Source organism: Stenella coeruleoalba (genome assembly GCF_951394435.1).
Source record: "Stenella coeruleoalba genome assembly, chromosome: 1".
NCBI classification, from domain to species: domain Eukaryota; kingdom Metazoa; phylum Chordata; class Mammalia; order Artiodactyla; family Delphinidae; genus Stenella; species Stenella coeruleoalba.
In genome coordinates, this window is record NC_137169.1 from 65567180 (window position 1) to 65586819 (window position 19640).

Sequence of the window (19640 nt, forward strand, 5' to 3'; positions counted from 1 at the left end):
TGCTAGCTCGAAAAATGTTCCTTAATATATATTGTTTTCCTTATTAGGAATTAAATATGGGCCAGCGATGTTCAGATACAAGAGGAATTGTCTTTGAAGATGTGAGAGTACCTAAGGAAAATGTTTTAATTGGTGAAGGAGCTGGTTTCAAAATTGCAATGGGAGCTTTTGATAAAACCAGACCTCTAGTAAGTAATATGACTTAATAACCTTTATAGGATTTTTCATTTATTACACTGAGTAGTTTTATTTTAACACTGTATTCTTGGTCTGTATTTATTTTTTAATATCTGCTTCTTTTATAAGGATGGAGGGATATTGTTTTTTGTTTGTTTTAGAATTCAACACTCTTGCTGTTACAGAAATTATTTTAGTAAACACAGAATTACTATAGCCGTTCGATTTACAAAGAAGCATTTCACACTAATCATTCCTGCTGATGTGTACTCATTCCTCTTCCCTCACTCATTTGGAGTATTTCCCCCAGAAGCTTTCCCTTGTTAGACAGAAAGAATGACTTATCTCTAGGCTATGATCCTGTGCCTTACAAATGCCTTCCATTAACCTTTAATTCATAAATAATATAAATTTAAATGCTTGTTATCTCCCCCACCCTTTATTGCCTTAAGGTATAGGTCAGCTTCTCTTTGTATAATCCTTAACTTAGATTTTAGGCAAATAGACATTATATGTGTGTTTTAAAGACAACATGAACTTTTGCCTTGTAAAATGTTAAAATACTAGGTAGCAGCTGGTGCTGTGGGACTAGCACAAAGAGCTTTGGATGAAGCTACTAAGTATGCCCTGGAGAGGAAAACTTTTGGAAAGCTGCTTGTAGAGGTAATTTTAATACTGTACTTGCTTTGTTCATATGTAAAGACTTTCATTTTCATCTAAATATTTGAAAATTATCTTTTAAGTACAAAATAATTTATTTCTGCTTTGGTAGCAAGAAGATAATGTGGGTGGGTTTTAATTTATTTATTTAAAATATTTATTTATTTATTTGGTTGCGCCGGGTCTTCATTCTGGCAGGCGGGCTCCTTAGTTGTGGCAGGTGGGCTCCTTAGTTGTGGCATGTGAACTCTTAGTTGCGGCATGCATGTGGGATCTAGTTCCCAGACCAGGGATCCAACCCAGGCCCCCTGTATTGGGAGCGTGGAGTGTTAACCACTGTGCCACCAGGGAAATCCCCAGGGTGGGTTTTAAGAATAGATTTTCTTTAGACTCTGCTACTAACTATTGTCCACTTTGGGGATTCTGTTAATTAAGAAGAAAAAGAACAGCTAATATTTGAGTGCCTGTGGTGTACCTGACACTGTGCTACACATTTAAAATATATTATGCATTTCCCCCATTACACTCTTGTTTTGGTAGTACTATAATTTCTATTAAAGATCAGGAACCAGCAACTCAGAATAACTTGTCCAAGGACACACAATTTAGAAGTCATAGGTCCAGGATTCCATTCATGCTCTTAATTCATGTTACTTCTCATGTCTTCTTGAGTATCAAATAATTTTAGTACTATTTATTATTTTTTTATTATTATTATTTTTTGGCTGCACCACACGGCCTATAGGATCTTAGTTCCCCAACCAGGGATTGAACCCGGGCCCTTGGGGCAGTGAAAGCTCAGAGTCCTAACCACTGGACCGTCAGGTAATTCACAGGAAATTTTTAATCTTATCTTTTCAAATGTTGATGCTCCCCCATTGTCTATATTCTCTCCTATAACTCCTGTTAACTATAGGTTGTACAGTGAACACTCCCTATTTCTACCTCTGTGTGTCAGTGGTTCTCAAACTATCTGTGGTGAAAGATTGTTTTTAATTTCCAATCAATTGTGAACCATTATTCTTGTAAAATATAAGAATGTCACAATAATATCAAATTGTTGCAAATGCTTACTCTCACTTTCTGTATCATGAACTAGTCCAGTAACAATTTGTGGACTGGCAGTGATCCACAGATCAAACTTGGATTAGTACTGCTCTGTATCTCTTAACCTCAATTTCGTAATTTATCTTTGCTGTATTCTAGATAATTTTCTCAGATTTGCTTTTCAGTTTTTCTTACCCTGTGTCTAATCTGCTACTTAATCCATTTAATGACTTTTTTCATTTCTAGAATTTATGTTTGGTCCTTTTTCATCTCCACCCTTCCTTTTATGGTAGCCTGTTTTTTTAACATAGCTTCTTATTCTCCTTTTATCTCCTTAATTATATAATACTTAAGTTATAGTCACTTTCTGATATTTTTCTGTTATCTCAAGTTATTAGGGTGATTATTTTTTGGTCTGTTGCATGTGTTCTCTCTGTCATGACCAGTTATTTCCTCTCTTAATTTTTGCTTGTAAGTTTATCTGCAGCAGGTATTATTTTCCTTCAATGCATTGTGGAAGCATCCAGGGGAATTGGTTTTTGTACTTTTATCAGGTAGTCCAGAGGTTCCAGCATTCTAAGAGCTGTTTTTAAATCAAGTATTTCTTTGTGTTTGTCACCAAAAAGAGACTCTACATTAGCTCATTTATGTTGCCAGAACTATATGTATACAGATTAGTGGAATGTATATTTATTACTAAATATTAGTTTAGTTTAATTGTAAACAGATAACATAATTTCCAGGTCCTCCCCACCAAGTATCTGATGATAACTCTTCTGGCTATTTTCAACTCAATATGGAATCTTTTATGTTCCACTTCTTATAGACTCTGAAGTTGATATTTTTTCCTCATGGCTCTTACTGTTAAGTGTAGAAAAATCTTTGTTTTTGCTTACTACTTTTCTAGGCTAAACAAAGGTAACACTAAAGGGCTGATTTATATATAGCTTTGGTCTGTTATTTCCAAAAAGAAAGAATAGATTTTTTTTGTTTTGTTTTAAGAGACATTATAGAGTGTAGTACTCTAATCACAGCTCTCCTATTCACTACCATGTTTATTATTGTTGTTAATATCACTTCTCTCTTTAAGAGAACACTATGTCACTACTTATCCTCACAGTGCTTAACTTGATGTGGCTAAAGAAAGCTGCCAAAAACAGAGAATGGTACTTTTTTTAACCAATGAGTAGAACTAGGAACATTGATAACAAATTACGGGATGGTAGAATCTCTTAATGGCAATAACTGCCTACTCCTTTGTCTAGTCAAAACCCTCCATCCAGGTGAAGTTGGAGTGGTTTGGTATGATATGAAAAAAATCTGTTGAGAATAACTCCCATTTGTATTGATTATTATTGCTAGTTAGCAGTAACTTTTCTTGAGGGGAAAATGGATGAGGGAAAATGTTATTTGGGACTTAAGACTGAAATAAGATATACTTAGAAAGAAATATACTTATATCTCCCTGTTACTTAACCATTTTATGCTCAGAATTCTTTCATATCTTCTCATCACACTCAGATTAAAATCCAGAGTCCTTAAAATGGTCATCTGTCATCCACAGTGACCTTTTGTTGTTGTTTTTAACTTTACTCTTCCCGCTAGATATCCACTTGCTCATTCATTTCACTAAAGAATGTACCCTTGAGTACCCTGTGTAAAAAAACACCTCCAACATTCTATATAGTATTCCCACTTTTTTTCTTCGTCTTAGCACTGCCCAACATTATACCATGTATGTGTTTGTTTATTGCCTTTCTTTACTGCCTCACTAGAATGTAATGTCCATAAAAGTAGTAAATTTCTGTATTGGAAACCTTTAGATTTCTAGCACTTATGATATGTTTTGCAGTGTGAACTTCTCAACAAATAGTAGTAATTGAACTACTACTATATTAAAATATTAATAAGTAGCTGCTTTCTTTGTTCTAGGCACTATCCTAAGTGCTCTACATGTATTAATTAATTTAATCCACACAATACTATAGAGTAAGTACTGGTAGTCTTATTTATTGTATGTAAGAACATCAGTTAATGATGAAATCAAGATTTGAACCCGGGGAGGAACTTCAAGATGGTGGAGGAGTGAGACGTGGAGATTGCCTTCCTCCCCACAAATACATCAGAAATACATCTACATGTGGAACAACTCCTACAGAACACCTCCTGAATGCTCTCAGAAGACCTCAGACTTTCCAAAAGGCAAGAAACTCCCCACGTACCTGGGTGGGGCAAAAGAAAAAAGAAAAAACAGAGACAAAAGAATAGGGATGGGACCTGCACCTCTGGGAGGGAGCTGTGAAGGAGGAAAGGTTTCCATACACTAGGAAGCCCCTTCACTGGTGGAGACAGGGGTGGCGGGGCGGGGGAAGCTTCGGAGCCACGGAGGAGAGCACAGCAACACGGGTTCAGAGGACAAAGCAGAGAGATTCCCGCACAGAGCATCAGTGCCGACCAGCACCCACCAGCCTGAGAGGCTTGTTTGCTCACCTGCTGGCGTGGGCGGGGGCTGAGAGCTGAGGCTCGGGCTTCGGTCGGATCCCAGGGAGAGGACTGGGGTCGGCTGAGTGAACACAGCCTGAAGGGGGCTAGTGCGCCACAGCTAGCCAAGAGGGAGTCTGGGAAAAAGTCTGGACCTGCCTAAGAGGCAAGAGACCATTATTCCGGGGTGCGCGAGGAGAGGAGATTCAGAGCACTGCCTAAACGAGCTACAGAGATGGGCACGAGCTGTGGCTATTAGCGCGGACACCAAGATGGGCTGAAATGCTAAGGCTGCTGCTGCAGCCACCAAGAAGCCTATGTGCAAGCACAGGTCACTATCCACACCTCCCCTCCTGGGAGCCTGTGCAGCCCACCACTGCCAGGGTCCCGTGATCCAGGGACAACTTCCCTGGAGAACACATGGCACGCCTCACGCTGTTGCAATGTCATGCCGCCTCTGCCAATGCAGGCTCGCCCCTCATTCCGTACCCCTCCCTCCCCCCGGCCTGAGTGAGCCAGAGCCCCCTAATCAGCTGCTACTTTAACCCCCTCCTGTCTGAGCGAAGAACAGACGCTCTCAGGTGACCTACATGTGGAGGCGGGGCCAAATCCAAAGCTGAACCCCAGGAGCTGTGTGAGCAAAGAAGAGAAAGGGAAATCTCTCCCAGTAGCCTCTGGAGCAGTGGATTAAATCTCCACAATCAACTTGATGGACCCTGCATCTGTGGAATACCTGTATAGACAACGAATAATCCCAAAATTGAGGAGGTAGACTTTGGGAGCAACGATATATATATTTTTACTTTTTCTCGTTTTGTGAGTGCGCATGTGTATGCTGCTTTGTGTGCTTTTGTCTGTATAGCTTTGCTTTTACCATTTATCCTAGGGTTCTGTCCGTCTGGTTTATTTATTTATTTATTTTTTTTAGTATAGTTTTTAGTGCCTGTTATTGTTAGTGGATTTGTTTTTTGGTTTGGTTGCTCTCTTCTTTCTTTGTTTCTTATCACTTTTTAATTTTTTTTATTTTTAATAATTTTAATTTTTTATTTTAATAACTTTATTTTATTTTATTTTTTCTTTCTTTCTTTCTTTTTTTCTCCCTTTTCTTCTGAGCCGTGTGGCTGACAGGGTCTTGGTGCTCTGACCGGGTGTCATGCCTGTGCCTCTGAGGTGGGAGAGCCGAGTTCAGGACATTGGTCCACCAGAGGTCTCTCGGCTCCACGTAATATTAAATGACGAAAGCTCTCCCAGAGATCTCTGTCTCAACGCTAAGGCCCAGCTCCACTTAACAACCAGCAAGCTGTAGTGCTGGACACCCTATGCCAAACAACTAGCAAGACAAGAATACAACCCCACCCATTAGCAGAGACGCTGCCTAAAATCATAATAAAGTCACAGACACCCCAAAACACACACCGGATGCGGTCCTGCCTACCAGAAAGACAAGATCCAGCCTCATCCTCCAGAACACAGGCACCAGTCCCCTCCACAAGGAAGCCTACACAACCCACTGAACCAGACTTAGCCACTGGGGGCAGACACCACAAACAACAGGACCTACGAACCTACAGCCTGTGAAAAGGAGACCCCAAACACAGTAAGTTAAGCAAAATGAGAAGACAGAGAAACACACAGCAGATGAAAGAGCAAGGCAAAAACCCATCAGACCAAACAAATGAGGAAATAGGCAGTCTACCTGAAAAAGAATTCAGAGTAATAATAGTAAAGATGATCCAAAATCTTGGAAATAGAATGGAGAGAAAACAAGAAACGTTTAACAAGGACCTAGAAGAACTAAAGAGCAAACAAACAGTGATGAACAACACAATAAATGAAATTAAAATTTCTCTAGAAGGAATCAAGAGCAGAATAACTAGGCAGAAGAACGGATAAGTGACCTGGAAGATAAAATAGTGGAAATACCTACTGCAGAGCAGAATAAAGAGAAAAGAATGAAAAGAATTTAGGACAGTCTTAGAGACCTCTGGGACAACATTAAATGCACCAACATTTGAATTATAGGGGTCCCAGAACAAGAAGAGAAAAAGAACGGGACTGAGAAAATATTTGAGGAGATTATAGTTGAAAACTTCCCTAATATGGGAAAGGAAATAGTTAATCAAGCCCAGAAAGCACAGAGAGTCCCATACAGGAAAATCCAAGAAGAAACACACCAAGACACATATTAATCAAACTATCAAAAATCAAATACAAATGGCTTCCCTGGTGGCGCAGTGGTTGAGAGTCCGCCTGCCGATGCAGGGGTCACGGGTTCGTGCCCCGGTCCAGGAAGATCCCACATGCCGTGGAGCGGCTGGGCCCGTGAGCCATGACCGCTGAGCCTGCACGTCCGGAACCTGTGCTCCACAACGGGAGAGGCCACAGCAGTGAGAGGCCCGCGTACCAGAAAAAAAAAAAATCAAATACAAAGAAAAAATATTAAAAGCCGCAAGGGAAAAGCAACAAATAAAATACAAGGGAATTCTCATAAGGTTAACAGCTGATCTTTCAGCAGAAACTCTGCAAGCCAGAAGGGAGTGGCAGGACATATTTAAAGTGATGAAAGGGAAAAACGTAAAACCAAGATTACTCTACCCAGGAAGGATCTCATTCAGATTCGACAGAGAAATTAAAACCTTTATAGACAAGCAAGAGCTAAGAGAATTCAGCACCACCAAACCAGCTTTACAACAAATGCTAAAGGAACTTCTCTAGGCAGGAGACACAAGAGGAGGAAAAGAGCTACACTAACAAACCCAAAACAATTAAGAAAATGGTAATAGGAACATATCAATAATTACCTTAAATGTAAATGGATTAAATGCTCCAAGCAAAAGACATAGACTGGCTGAATGGATACAAAAACAAGACCCATTAAAATACGCTGTATAGAAGAGACCCACTTCAGACCTAGGGATACATATGGACTAAAAGTGAGGGGATGGAAAAAGATATTCCATGCAAATGGAAATCAAAAGAAAGCTGCAGTAGCAATTCTCATATCAGACGAAATAGACTTTAAAATAAAGACTATTACAAGAGACAAAGACACTACATAATGATCAAGGGACCAATCCAAGAATAAAATATAACAATTGTAAATATTTATGCACCCAACATAGAAGCATCTCAATACATAACACAAATGCTAACAGCCATAAAAGGGGAAATTGACAGTAACACAATAATAGTAGGAGAATTGAACACACCACTTTAACCAATGGACAGATCATCCAAAATGAAAATAAATAAGAAAACACAAGCTTTAAATGATACATTTAAAGATGGACTTAACTGATATTTATAAGACATTCCATCCAAAAACAACAGAATATACTTTCTTCTCACGTGCTCATGGAACATTCTCCAGGATGGATCATAACTTGGGTCACAAATCAAGCCTTGGTAAATTTAAGAAAATTGAAATCATATCAGGTATCTTTTCCTACCACAATGCTATGAGATTAGATATGAATCATGGGGAAAAATCTGTAAAAAATACAAATACATGGAGGCTAAACAATACACTACTTAATAACCAAGAGATCACTGAAGAAATCAGATAAGAAATCAAAAAATACCTAGAGACAAATGACAATGAAAACACAACTACCCAAAACCTATGGGATGCAGCAAAAGCAGTTCTAAGAGGGAAGTTTATAGCAATACACTCCTACCTCAAGAAACATCTCAAATAAACAACCTAACCTTACACCTAAAGCAATTAGAGAAAGAAGAATAAAAAAACCCCGAAGTTAATAGAAGGAAAGAACTCATAAAGATCAGTTCAGAAATAAATGAAAAATAAATGAAGGAAATAGTAGCAAAGATCAGTAAGACTAAAAGCTGGTTCTTGGAGAAGATAAACAAAATTGATAAGCCATTAGCCAGACTCATCAAGAAAAAAAGGGGAAAGAGTCATCAATAGAATAAGAAATGAAAAAGGAGAAGTAACTACTGACACTGCAGAAATACAAAGGATCATGAGAGATTACTACAAGCAGCTGTATTACAATAAAATGGACAACCTGGAAGAAATGGACAAATTCTTAGAAAAGCACAACCTTCTGAGACTGAACCAGGAAGAAATAGAAAATATAAACAGACCAATCACAAGCACTAAAATTGAAATTGTGATTAAAAACCTTCCAACAACCAAAGCCCAGGGCCAGAGAGATTCACAGGCAAATTCTGTCAAACATTTAGAGAAGAGCTAACACCTGTCCTTCTCAAACTCTTCCAAAATATAGTAGAGGGAGGAACACTCCGAAACTCATTCTATGAGACCACCATCACCCTGATACCAAAACCAGACAAAGATGTCACAAAGAAAGAAAACTACAGGCCAATATCACTGATGAGCATAGGTGCAAAAATCCTCAACAAAATACTAGTAAACAGAATCCAACAGCAAATTAAAAGGATCATACACCATGATCAAGTGGGGTTTATCCCAGGAATGCAAGGATTCTTCAATATATGCAAATCAATCAATGTGATACACCATATTAACAAATTGAAGGAGAAAAACCATATGATCATCTCAACAGATGCCAAAAAAGCTTTCGACAAAATTCAATACCCATTTATCTTAAAAACCCTCCAGAAAGTAGGCATAGAGGGAACTTACCTCAACATAATAAAGGCCATATATGACAAACCCATAGCCAACATCGTTCTCAATGTTAAAAAACTGAAACCATTTCCACTAAGATCAGGAACAAGACAAGGTTGCCCACTCTCAGCACTCTTATTCAACATAGTTTTGGACGTTTTAGCCACAGCAATCAGAGAAGAAAAAGAAAAAAAAGGAATACAAATCGGAAAAGAAGAAGTAAAGCTGTCACTGTTTGCAGATGACATGATACTATACACAGAGAATCCTAAAGATGCTACCAGAAAACTGCTAGAGCTAATCAATGAATTTGGTAAAGTAGCAGGATACAAATTAATGCACAGAAATCTCTTGTATTCCTATACACTAATGATGTAAAATCTGAAAGAGAAATTAAGGAAACACTCCTATTTACCATTGCAACAAAAGGAATAAAATACCTAGGAATAAACCTACCTTTGGAGACGAAAGACCTGTATGCAGCAAACTATAAGACACTGATGAAAGAAATTAAAGATGATACAAACAGATGGAGAGATATACCATGTTATTGGATTGGAAGAATCAACATTGTGAAAATGACTCTACTACCCAAAGCAATCTACAAATTCAGTGCAATCCCTAACAAATTACCAGTGGAATTTTTTACAGAACTAGAACAAAACATCATAAAATTCGTATGGAGACACAAAAGACCCCGAATAGCCAAAGCAATCTCGAGAAAGACAAACAAAGTTGGACGAATCAGGCTCACTGACTTCAGAGTCTACTACAAAGCTACAGTAATCAAGACACTATGGTATGGGCACAAAAAGGGAAATATAGATCAGTGGAACAGGATAGAATGCCCAGAGATAAACCCATGCACATATGGTCACGTTATCTTTGATAAAGGATGCAAGAATATACAATGGAGAAAAGACAGCCTCTTGAATACATGGTGCTGGGAGAACTGTACAGCTACATGTAAAAGAATGAAATTAGAACACTGCCTAACACCATACACAATAATAAACTCAAAATGTATTAAAGACCTAAATGTAAATCCAGACACTATAAAACTCTTAGAGGAAAACATAGGCAGTACACTCTATGACATAAATCACAGCAAGATCCTTTTTGACCCACCTCCTAGAGAAATGGAAATAAAAACAAAAATAAACAAGTGGACCTAATGGAACTTAAATGTGTTTGTTTGCACAGCAAAGGAAACCATAAAAAAGATGAAAAGACAACCCTCAGAATGGGAGAAAATATTTGCAATTGGAGCAACTGACAAAGGATTAATCTCCAAAATATACAAGCAGCTCATTCAGCTCAATATCAAAAAAGTAAACAACACAATCCATAAATGGGCAGAAGACCTAAATAGACATTTCTTCAAAGAAAATATACAGTTTGCCAACAAGCACCTGAAAGGTTGCTCAACATCACTAATCATTAGAGAAATGCATATCAAAACTACAATGAGGTGTCACCTCACACCAGTCAGAATGGCCCTCATCAAAAAATCTACAAACAATAAATGCTGGAGAGGGTTTGGCAAAAAGGGAACCCTCTTGCACTGTTGGTGGGAATGTAAATTGATATAACCACTATGGAGAACAGTATGGAGGTTCCTTAAAAAAGTTAAAATAGAACTACCATACAACCCAGCAATGTCACTACTGGGCATATATACTGAGAAAACCATAATTCAAAAAGAGTCATGTACCACAATGTTCATTGCAGCTTTATGTACAATAGGCAGGACATGGAAGCAACCTAAATGTCCATTGACAGATGAATGGATAAAGAAGATGTGGCGCATATATAAAGTGGAATATTACTCATCCATAAGAAGAAACGAACTTGAGTTATTCGTAGTGAGGTGGATGGACCTAGAGTCTGTCATACAGAGTGAAGTAAGTCAGAAAGAAAAACAAATACCGTATGCTAACACATATATATGGAATATATAAAAATAATGGTTCTGAAGAATCTAGGGGCAGGACAGGAATAAAGACGCAGGTGTAGAGAATGGACTTGAGGACACAGGGTAGGGGGAAGGGTAAGCTGGGAGGAAGTGAGAGAGTGGCATCACTAATATATACTACCAAATGTAAAATAGATAGCTAGTGGGAAGCAGCCGCATAGCACAGGGAGATCAGCTTGTTGCTTTTTGACCCCCTAGAGGGGTGGGGGGTGGGAGGGAGATGCAAGAGGGTGGAGATATGGGGACATATGTGTAATTGGTTCACTTTGTTATAAAGCAGAAACTAACACACCATTGTGAAGCAATTATATTCCAATAATGATGTTGAAAAAAAGAAAAAAAAGATGTGAACCCAAGTAGTCACTTATTAAAGAGTCTGTCCTCTTTGCACACTCTACATGTACTATTTCCAGAGATATAAAAGAAGTTTGATATAGCCTCTGCCCTCAGGAGCCTTTGACTTTGGAGATAAGATACATATCAGAAAAGAAATATTAAGAAATAATATAGAGCAGTATAACATTAAGTCCCAAAATGAGAGCTACAGACAGGGTTACAGAACCAAAAGGAGAGAGACTGTCTTGGGCTAGATGCATTACAGGGAATCTGAGCTGGATTTACAACAGAGTTTCTCAAAGCATGGGCTGAAATGGAAGTGAATGAGACTCTTTGGAAGTATGAATTAAAAACGTAAACTGGGTACCACCCTAGATTTTTAAATCAAAATCTTTCAAGAGAAGCATGGGCATGTTATACCAGGTTGCTGAGGCTGTATTGAAATAAATGATTCTGCCTAATGCCAATGGGAATATAAATTGGTATAACTTTTATGAACCACATTTTGGCAATATATATCTAAAGTACCTACCTTTGGGCCCACATTGCAATGGTTATCCTTCAGCTATATTTCATATAATATTTATCTTTCAGATATATTCCCATTATGTGCAGCATGACATATTTATAGGTTGTTTATTTCAGCATTGTGTGGAAACAGCCTAATACTAGAAACAGCCAAGATTTTGATCATCAATACAGTGGAATATCCTGCAGTTCTAAAAAAGAATAAAGAAGTTCTCTATGTATTGATATATACAGTGCTTAGATTTATTGATAAGTAAGAAAAGCAAAATGAAAACCCATCAACATGGTAGGCTACCATATGTGTAAAAAAGGGAGAGACAATGGGGGGGGGGGCGGGAAAAAAATGAGGGATAGACAATAGATGTATTTGCTTACGTGGGTATATAATATCTCTGAGAGAATGAAAAACAAACTGTTAACCTGATTACCTCCAGGAGGGGGAATTAAATGGGGTGGGGAAGGGCAGGGATGATACAAGTAGGAAGAAAATTTGAACTTTAAACTGGTAGTTGTATTACCTATTCAAAAATGAAACCAAAAACAAAAAACTGAAAGAATCATTGACTTAGAAGAATGGACACAATTCAGGCAGATAGTAATAAGGGAAGATATTACTTTCTTTATCCTACATAGGAATTATTCACATTGGTTAATAATGCCTCCTCTAAGACTTAATTACCACACCAGTCTCAAGCAACTTGTCATGTTCTAAAGTACTAAATAGAGTAAATATATGAAATTGAACACCTCAGTTTTTTCTTTTATTTTTTGTGACCTTTAGTTCCTATTAGTTTGTACACAGTCATAGAATGTGTGGGGTCTTTGTTATAACCAATCGGTCTTCAAAACCCATTTTGGTGTTGCATACTACACAAAGCACCTTTCTAATAATCTTAATATTCTTGTTTCTGAATGTCTTTATGACTTCTTTGAATGTATATTAAAGGATATGTTCCATTCCACGTCCATTGTAGAATAATTTATGTGATACAATATAAGTAAAATTAAGTAAAAAAAGTTATTCATAATCCCATTGTCCAGAGGAAATTACTGTGATTTTTTTCATTTTGCTCTATATTCCCTTTATCCAAAAAAAAAAAAAAAATATATATATATATATATATATATATATATATATATAGTGCATGTGTCTGTGTTTTTTTAATTGATGTATAGTTGACATATAATATATTGGTTTCAGGTGTACAACATAGTGATTGACAGGCAAACACATTAAGAAATGATCATCTGGGCTTCCCTGGTGGCGCAGTGGTTGAGAGTCCGCCTGCCTATTCAGGGGACACAGGTTCGTGTCCCGGTCCGGGAGGATCCCACATGCCACGGAGCGGCTGGGCCCGTGAGCCATGGCCACTGGGCCTGCACGACCGGAGCCTGTGCTCTGCTGTGGGAGAGGCCACAACAGTGAGAGGCCCGTGTGTACCGCAAAAGAAAAAAAAAATGATCACCACTATAAGTCTAGTAACCATCTTTCAACATACTAAATTACTGTAGTATTATTGACTATATTCCTTATGCTGTATATAACATCCCTAATTTTATATAACATGGGAGTGCATATATCTTTTTGAATTAGTGTTTTTCTTTTCTTCAGGTAAACCCAGAAGTGGAATTGCTGGATCATATGATCGTACTATTTTTAATTTTTTGAGGAACCTATATACCGTTTTCCATAGTGGCTGCACCAATTTACATTCCCACCAGCAGTACACGAGGGTTTCATTTTCTCCACATTGTTGCCAACACTTGTTATTGGTTGTCTTTTTGATAACAGCCTTTCTGACAGGTGTGAGGCAATATTTCATTGTGGTTTTGATTTGCATTTTCCTGATGATTAGTGACTTTGAGCATCTTTTCATGTGTCTACTGGCCATCTTTGTGTTTTTGGAAAAATATCTAATCAAGTCCTCTGCCCATTTTTTATTGGATTTCTTTTTTTGATAAGTTGCATTTTTTAATGTAATTTGGATATTAACCCTTATCAAATATATCATTTACAAATATCTTCTCCCATTCAGTAGGTTGCTTTTTCATTTTGTTGATGATTTCCTTCACTGTGCAAAAGCTTTTTAGGTTTTACTTTTATCTACTCCCATTTGTTTATTTTTGCTTTTGTTGCCCTTGCCTGAGGAGACAGGTCCAAAAAATATTGATAAGACCAATGTAAAAAAGCATACTGCCTCTGTTTCCTTCTAGGAGTTCTATGGTTTTTGGTCTTACTTTTAATTCTTTAATCCATTTTGAGTTTATTTTTGTATATGGTGTAAAGAAATGGTCCAGTTTTGTGTTTTGTCTTTTTTTTAAACTGGCTGTCTTTTCCCCATTGTATATTCTTACCTTCTTTGTTGAAGATTAATTGATCGTATAAGTGTGCATTTATTTCTGGGCTTTCTATTCTGTTCCATTGATCTATATGTCTATTTTTGTGCCAGTATCATACTGTTTTGATTCCTATGGCTTTGTAGTATAATTTGAAATCAGGAAGCATGATACCTCCAGCTTTGTTCTTTCTCAAGATTTCTTTGGTTATTCAGCGTCTTTTTGGTTCCATACAAATTATAGGATTATTTGTTCTAGTTCTGTGAAAAATTCTGTTGGTATTTTGATATTCATATTGTTATGAATCTGTAGATTGCTTTGGATAGTATGGGTATTTTAACAATATTAATTCTTCCAATCCATTAGCATGGACTCTCTATTTGTATCATCTTTTGTTTCTTTCATCAGTGTCTCACAGTTTTCAGAGTACAGGTCTTTTACCTCCTTGATTACTTCTATTCCTAGGTATTCTTTTTGATGCAGTTGTAAATGGGATCGTTTTCTTTTCTCTGACAGATCATTATTAGTGTATGAAAATGCTACAGCATTCTGATAGCTTTTTTGTGGAGTCTGTAGGGTTTTCTATGTCATCATCTGCAAACAGTGACAGTTTTACTTCTTCCTTTCTAGTGTGGATGATTTTTACCTCTTTTTCTTGTCTAATTGTTGTGGATAGGACTCCCAATTCTATGTTGAATAAAAGTGGTGGGAGTGGGCATCCTTATCTTGTTCCTGATCTTTGAGGAAATGCTTTCAGCTTTTTGCCATTGAGTATGATGTTAGCTGTGGTTTTTGTCATTTATGTCCTTAATTATGTTGAGGTATGTTCCCTCTGCACACACTTAGTTGAGTGTTTTTATCATAAATTGGTGTTGAATTTTGTCAAAAGCTTTTTCTGCATCTATTGAAATGTTTATATGGTTTTTATCTTTCATTTCGTTAATGTGGTTTATCACGTTGACTGACTTGCGGCTATTTAACCATCCTTGCATCCCTGGGATAAATCTCTTTTGATCTCATGGTATATGATCTTTTTAAGATATTAATGAATTTGGTTTGCTATTATTTGTTGAGGATTTTAGCATCTATGTTCATCTGGGATATTGGCCTGTAATTTTTATGTATTTTTACTTTTTGTTTTTGGTAGTGATTTGGTTTTGGTATCAGAGTAATGCTGTCTTTGTAGAGTGAGTTTGGGAGCATTCCTTTCTCAATTTTTTGGAATAGTTTGAGAAGGATAGGTGTTAAGTCTTTGTTAAATGTCTGGTAGAATTCACCTGTGAAGCTGTCTGGTCCTGGACTTCCGTTTCTTGGGAGTTTTTCATTACTGATTCAATTTCACTACTAGTAATTGGTCTGTTCAAATTTCTTTTTCTTCCTTATTTAGTCTTCTTAGGTTATATGTCTAAATGAATTTACCCATTTCTTCTAGGTTGTCTAATTTGTTGGCATGTAATTTTTGTAGTAATCTCATGATATTTTGTGTGTCTGTGATATTGGTTGCATCTTGTCCTCTTTTGTTTCTGATTTTATTTGTTTGGGTCCTGTCTTTTTTTTATGAGTCTGGCTAAAGATTTATCAATTTTTTTTTAATCTTTTCAAAGAATCAGCTCTTAGTTTCATTGATCTCTTTTGTATTTTTTTGTCTTGATTTCATTTATTTCCACTCTGAGCTGTATTATTTCCTTTGTTCTATTAACTTTGGACTTATTTTTCTTTTTAAGTTTCTTTATGTGTAAGGTTAATTGTCTATTTGAGATTTTTCTTGTTTCTTGAGGAAGGCCTGTATTGCTATAAACTTCTTAGAACTGCCTTTGTTATGTCCCATAGATTTTAGAACATTGTGCTTCCATTTTCATTAGTCTCCAGGTATTTTTAAATTTCCTCTTTGATTTCTTCAGTGAACCATTGGGTTTTTTAGTAGCATGTTGTTTAGATTCCACACGTTTGTGTTTTTTGCAGGATTTTTTTGTTTTTGTAGTTGATTTATAGTCTCTACCGTTGTGGTCAAAAAAGATGTTTGACATGATTTCAACCCTGTTACATTTATTGAGACTTTTTTTTGTGGCCTAACATGTTATCTATCATGCAGAATGTTCCATGTGCTCTTTAACAGAATGTGTGTTCTGCTCTTTTGGGGTCATGAATATATTTTTCCAAAGCTGTAAGCATACTACATATTTGAAATTTTCACATATCAAGGTATGGTGAACATATTTCCATCTTATAACATATCTTGGCCATATAACTCATAGAAAACTTACTGTCTCCTCTTGAAAGTATTTGTCTAAGTCTCCTATTTAATTATGAACCTGTAGAGGATAAGAAACATCTTTTATTTGTCTTTGTCACTTTCCCATCAGCACCTGATACAGTGCCACATTATTTTTCACTATCTATGGCAATTTTCTTTAAAAAGTCCCAGGAGATACTCTGAAGGATCCATATAATTTTTGTGGTATTTTTGTCAAAAATTATAACCTCATTCCACTCCTGAGAAAACATCAGGCAAACCCAAATTGAGGGACATTCTACAAAAAAATAACCAATCAGTATTATTCAAGAGTGCACCATGGTCATGAAAGAGAAGGAAAGACTACGAAGAAATAGCAGTTTAATTAGTTGGAATCCTGGATGGGATCTTTCAACAGAAAAAGGACATTGGTGGAAAACTTGGCCAAATTTGAATAAAGTATGTAGTTTAGCTGACAACATTTTACCAATGTTTATTATACTGTGGTTTTGTAATATGTTACCACTGGAGGAAGCAGAATGTAACTTTTTAAGTCTAAAATTAGTTTTAAAAGTTAAAAAAAAAGTTCCAGGGAAAAAACTTTTAGTCAATAAATATCCTTAAACTTTTTTCTGTTTAATTCTAGCACCAAGGAGTATCATTTTTGCTGGCTGACATGGCAATGAAAGTTGAACTAGCTAGATTGAGTTACCAGAGAGCAGCTTGGGAGGTTGATTCTGGTCGCCGAAATACCTATTTTGCCTCTATTGCAAAGGCATATGCTGGAGATATTGCAAATCAGGTAGCTACTGATGCTGTTCAGATTTTCGGAGGCAACGGATATAATACAGAATATCCTGTAGAAAAACTAATGAGGGATGCCAAGATCTATCAGGTAATGTTAAAAATGATTTTTATTTATTTTTAAGGAACATAATATTCATAAATGACATAGTAGATTTCTGATTGTTTATAGATTTTTATGTCACAGGTAATAATAAATCATTATAATAAATGGCTGTGAGCCTAAATTTTTGGAACTAATTAACACAAGGAAGAATGTTACATTGAAGTGTATTCCTTGAGAGAGAACAGGCTAACAGAGTAAATGGTGCAGACATGTACAGGATGTCTGGATAAGCCTTCTTTGATTCTTAACATCCTAGCTAATTGTAACTCACTCTTTGCTCTCCTAAAAGTATGTGTATCATTTAAATTAATTAAGTTATTTTATTTTGAATCTTACCTGACAACTCTTGAAGTCATATTTGGGAGATAAAAAAAACAACATGAGGAGAAAGTGATATAGATGACTCTGTCTTATAAATTAAATTGATGGTTAGAAAAACTTAGAGATAGGAGTAATTTAGTGAATAAGATATAAATGCTCATGTCCACATGTAGTTTAAGTAATTATAAGCCATGATTCTCAATATCTCTTCCCTTGCTTTCCTCAACCCCCAGCAAATTATTTGACAAATCCAGTCATTTGAAATCCAGAGGTAGAATCATAGAATGTTAGAGAAAGAAATTTAGACAGTGCAGCCCCTCAATTTAAACTTGAAAAAACTGAGAACCAGAATTTGTGCCTTATCCAAAGTTACGGGTTTATCTGGTAATACTCTCCCTTCCCTGGAGCTTGTAATTATTACGTTTTAGCTTTTCTCTGCCATCTGAACTAATAAATGGTTAGAAGTTTAAACTGGAAGTGAGGGCTGGCTACTAGGGCTACCTAAATGAACAAAAACAAATCCTTCCAGCATCTTTTTCTTTAGCAACTGTGTTCCTTAGGCAACAAGAGATAGAAATCAGGTTTAAGAGTAAGAACAGAAAATGACTGAAGGCGACAACTAGCTAAAAACAGTTCAAAAAAGTTGGTTAAAATATTTTAGCAACATTGAACTTAGATTTCCCAAACACTTTTTGAAATGTTAATATCCTTTTTTTTTGATGTTTTAAGACTGTCCTTCAAAATTTTGGTAAATGAGTTTTTATAATAATTTTAACTAATCTTTAGAGAATTTATGTATTTTCATGGGGTTCAGAAAATCAAGTTTCAGAATCACTGTAGACTACAGACCTTATATATGGTTTGATTCAGTTTGGTATTGCAGTGGAGCTTAGGGTACTGTCCAAAATACTGCGTGTTAACATACGGAAGATATTTAACCTACATGTATTTTCTTATTTTTTGCAGATTTATGAAGGTACAGCACAAATTCAAAGGATTATTATAGCCCGTGAACACATTGGCAGGTATAAAAATTAACCAGATCACCATGTTAGTAATTGTTGAGTATTTAGAACATGATCTACTACTTAAACTCCAGGAAAGAGAAAGAGCGGGCTTTAAGGTTTTTTCCAGTAAAAATTTTAAAATAAGTACTCTTATACTAAACCTATGCAACTGATGCTAATAGTAGTTTTCTATTTTTGTTTAGCTTTATGACTTGCTTTTTCTATAATAGATTTGGTTTTATTAAAATTATGTGTTGTCCTTTAGTGCCACTGTACCTGAATCACATTAACCTAGAAAGATACATTTGGCTTGTTGTTTTGACCTCTTATAATTAAAGTAACAGAGATTTCTTGGAATTTCAGTGTTTTCCCAATGACAGGAAGGAGGGTTTATAAAAGTATTCAGAATGTTCCAAAATTTACATTGAGAAAATATTCTGGGATTTAAATAACTTGCCAGTGACTTTGTAGACTTAGTGGTATTTGTGTTAGAGGAGTTAATTTTACTGCAATTTGGAAAGCATTTGTTTTCCATTTTGTACAGTAATAACCAAAAATTTGATGTTCATATTCTCCCTTTATACAATAACCAAAAGTTACTTGAAAATCTTGTTTAATTCTGAGCCCCCATTTCACTTGCCTTATTTAAAATGAATCAATAAAATTTCCCTTAAATTATTTTTATATGACTCTGTTGGTCTCTGGTTAACCTTTGGTCTACTGTACAGTCTCATTCCATGCATATACATTCTAAAAATAAACTTAACTAAAATTGTTCAGTGTTGTGTATCTGTTCAATTTGTGTATCTGTATTCTTTTCATGCAATAGTGTGTACTTGGTTTATTTACTGTGATAGAAAAAAATTCATGTTTTGATTTTGAACTGCATAGTTACCTGTCCATTTGTTCATTAGATTGCATTATTAGATACTTCAGAAAATATCAGTATGAAATAATGAAAGAACCAAATGTAAATTTACTATTTCTTTGTAACTCTAAACATCAAATACTGC

At 36.1% G+C, this 19640-nt stretch overlaps 1 protein-coding gene across 4 annotated transcripts in view; it reads left to right on the top strand.

The window, feature by feature from the left end:
* The window catches only part of ACADM (acyl-CoA dehydrogenase medium chain), a 49021-nt gene extending 29625 nt beyond the window's left edge, over positions 1–19396 (top strand). For all 4 annotated transcript variants that reach the window (XM_079904182.1, XM_079904183.1, XM_079904184.1 and 1 more), the window contains 4 exons: positions 48–188; positions 745–840; positions 17036–17284; positions 18587–19396. In XM_079904182.1, coding sequence (XP_079760308.1) covers positions 48–188; positions 745–840; positions 17036–17284; positions 18587–18658 — 558 coding nt within the window. In that variant the 3' untranslated portion in view covers positions 18659–19396. The remainder of the gene's footprint in view (positions 1–47; positions 189–744; positions 841–17035; positions 17285–18586) is intronic.
* Positions 19397–19640: the final 244 nt, after the last annotated feature.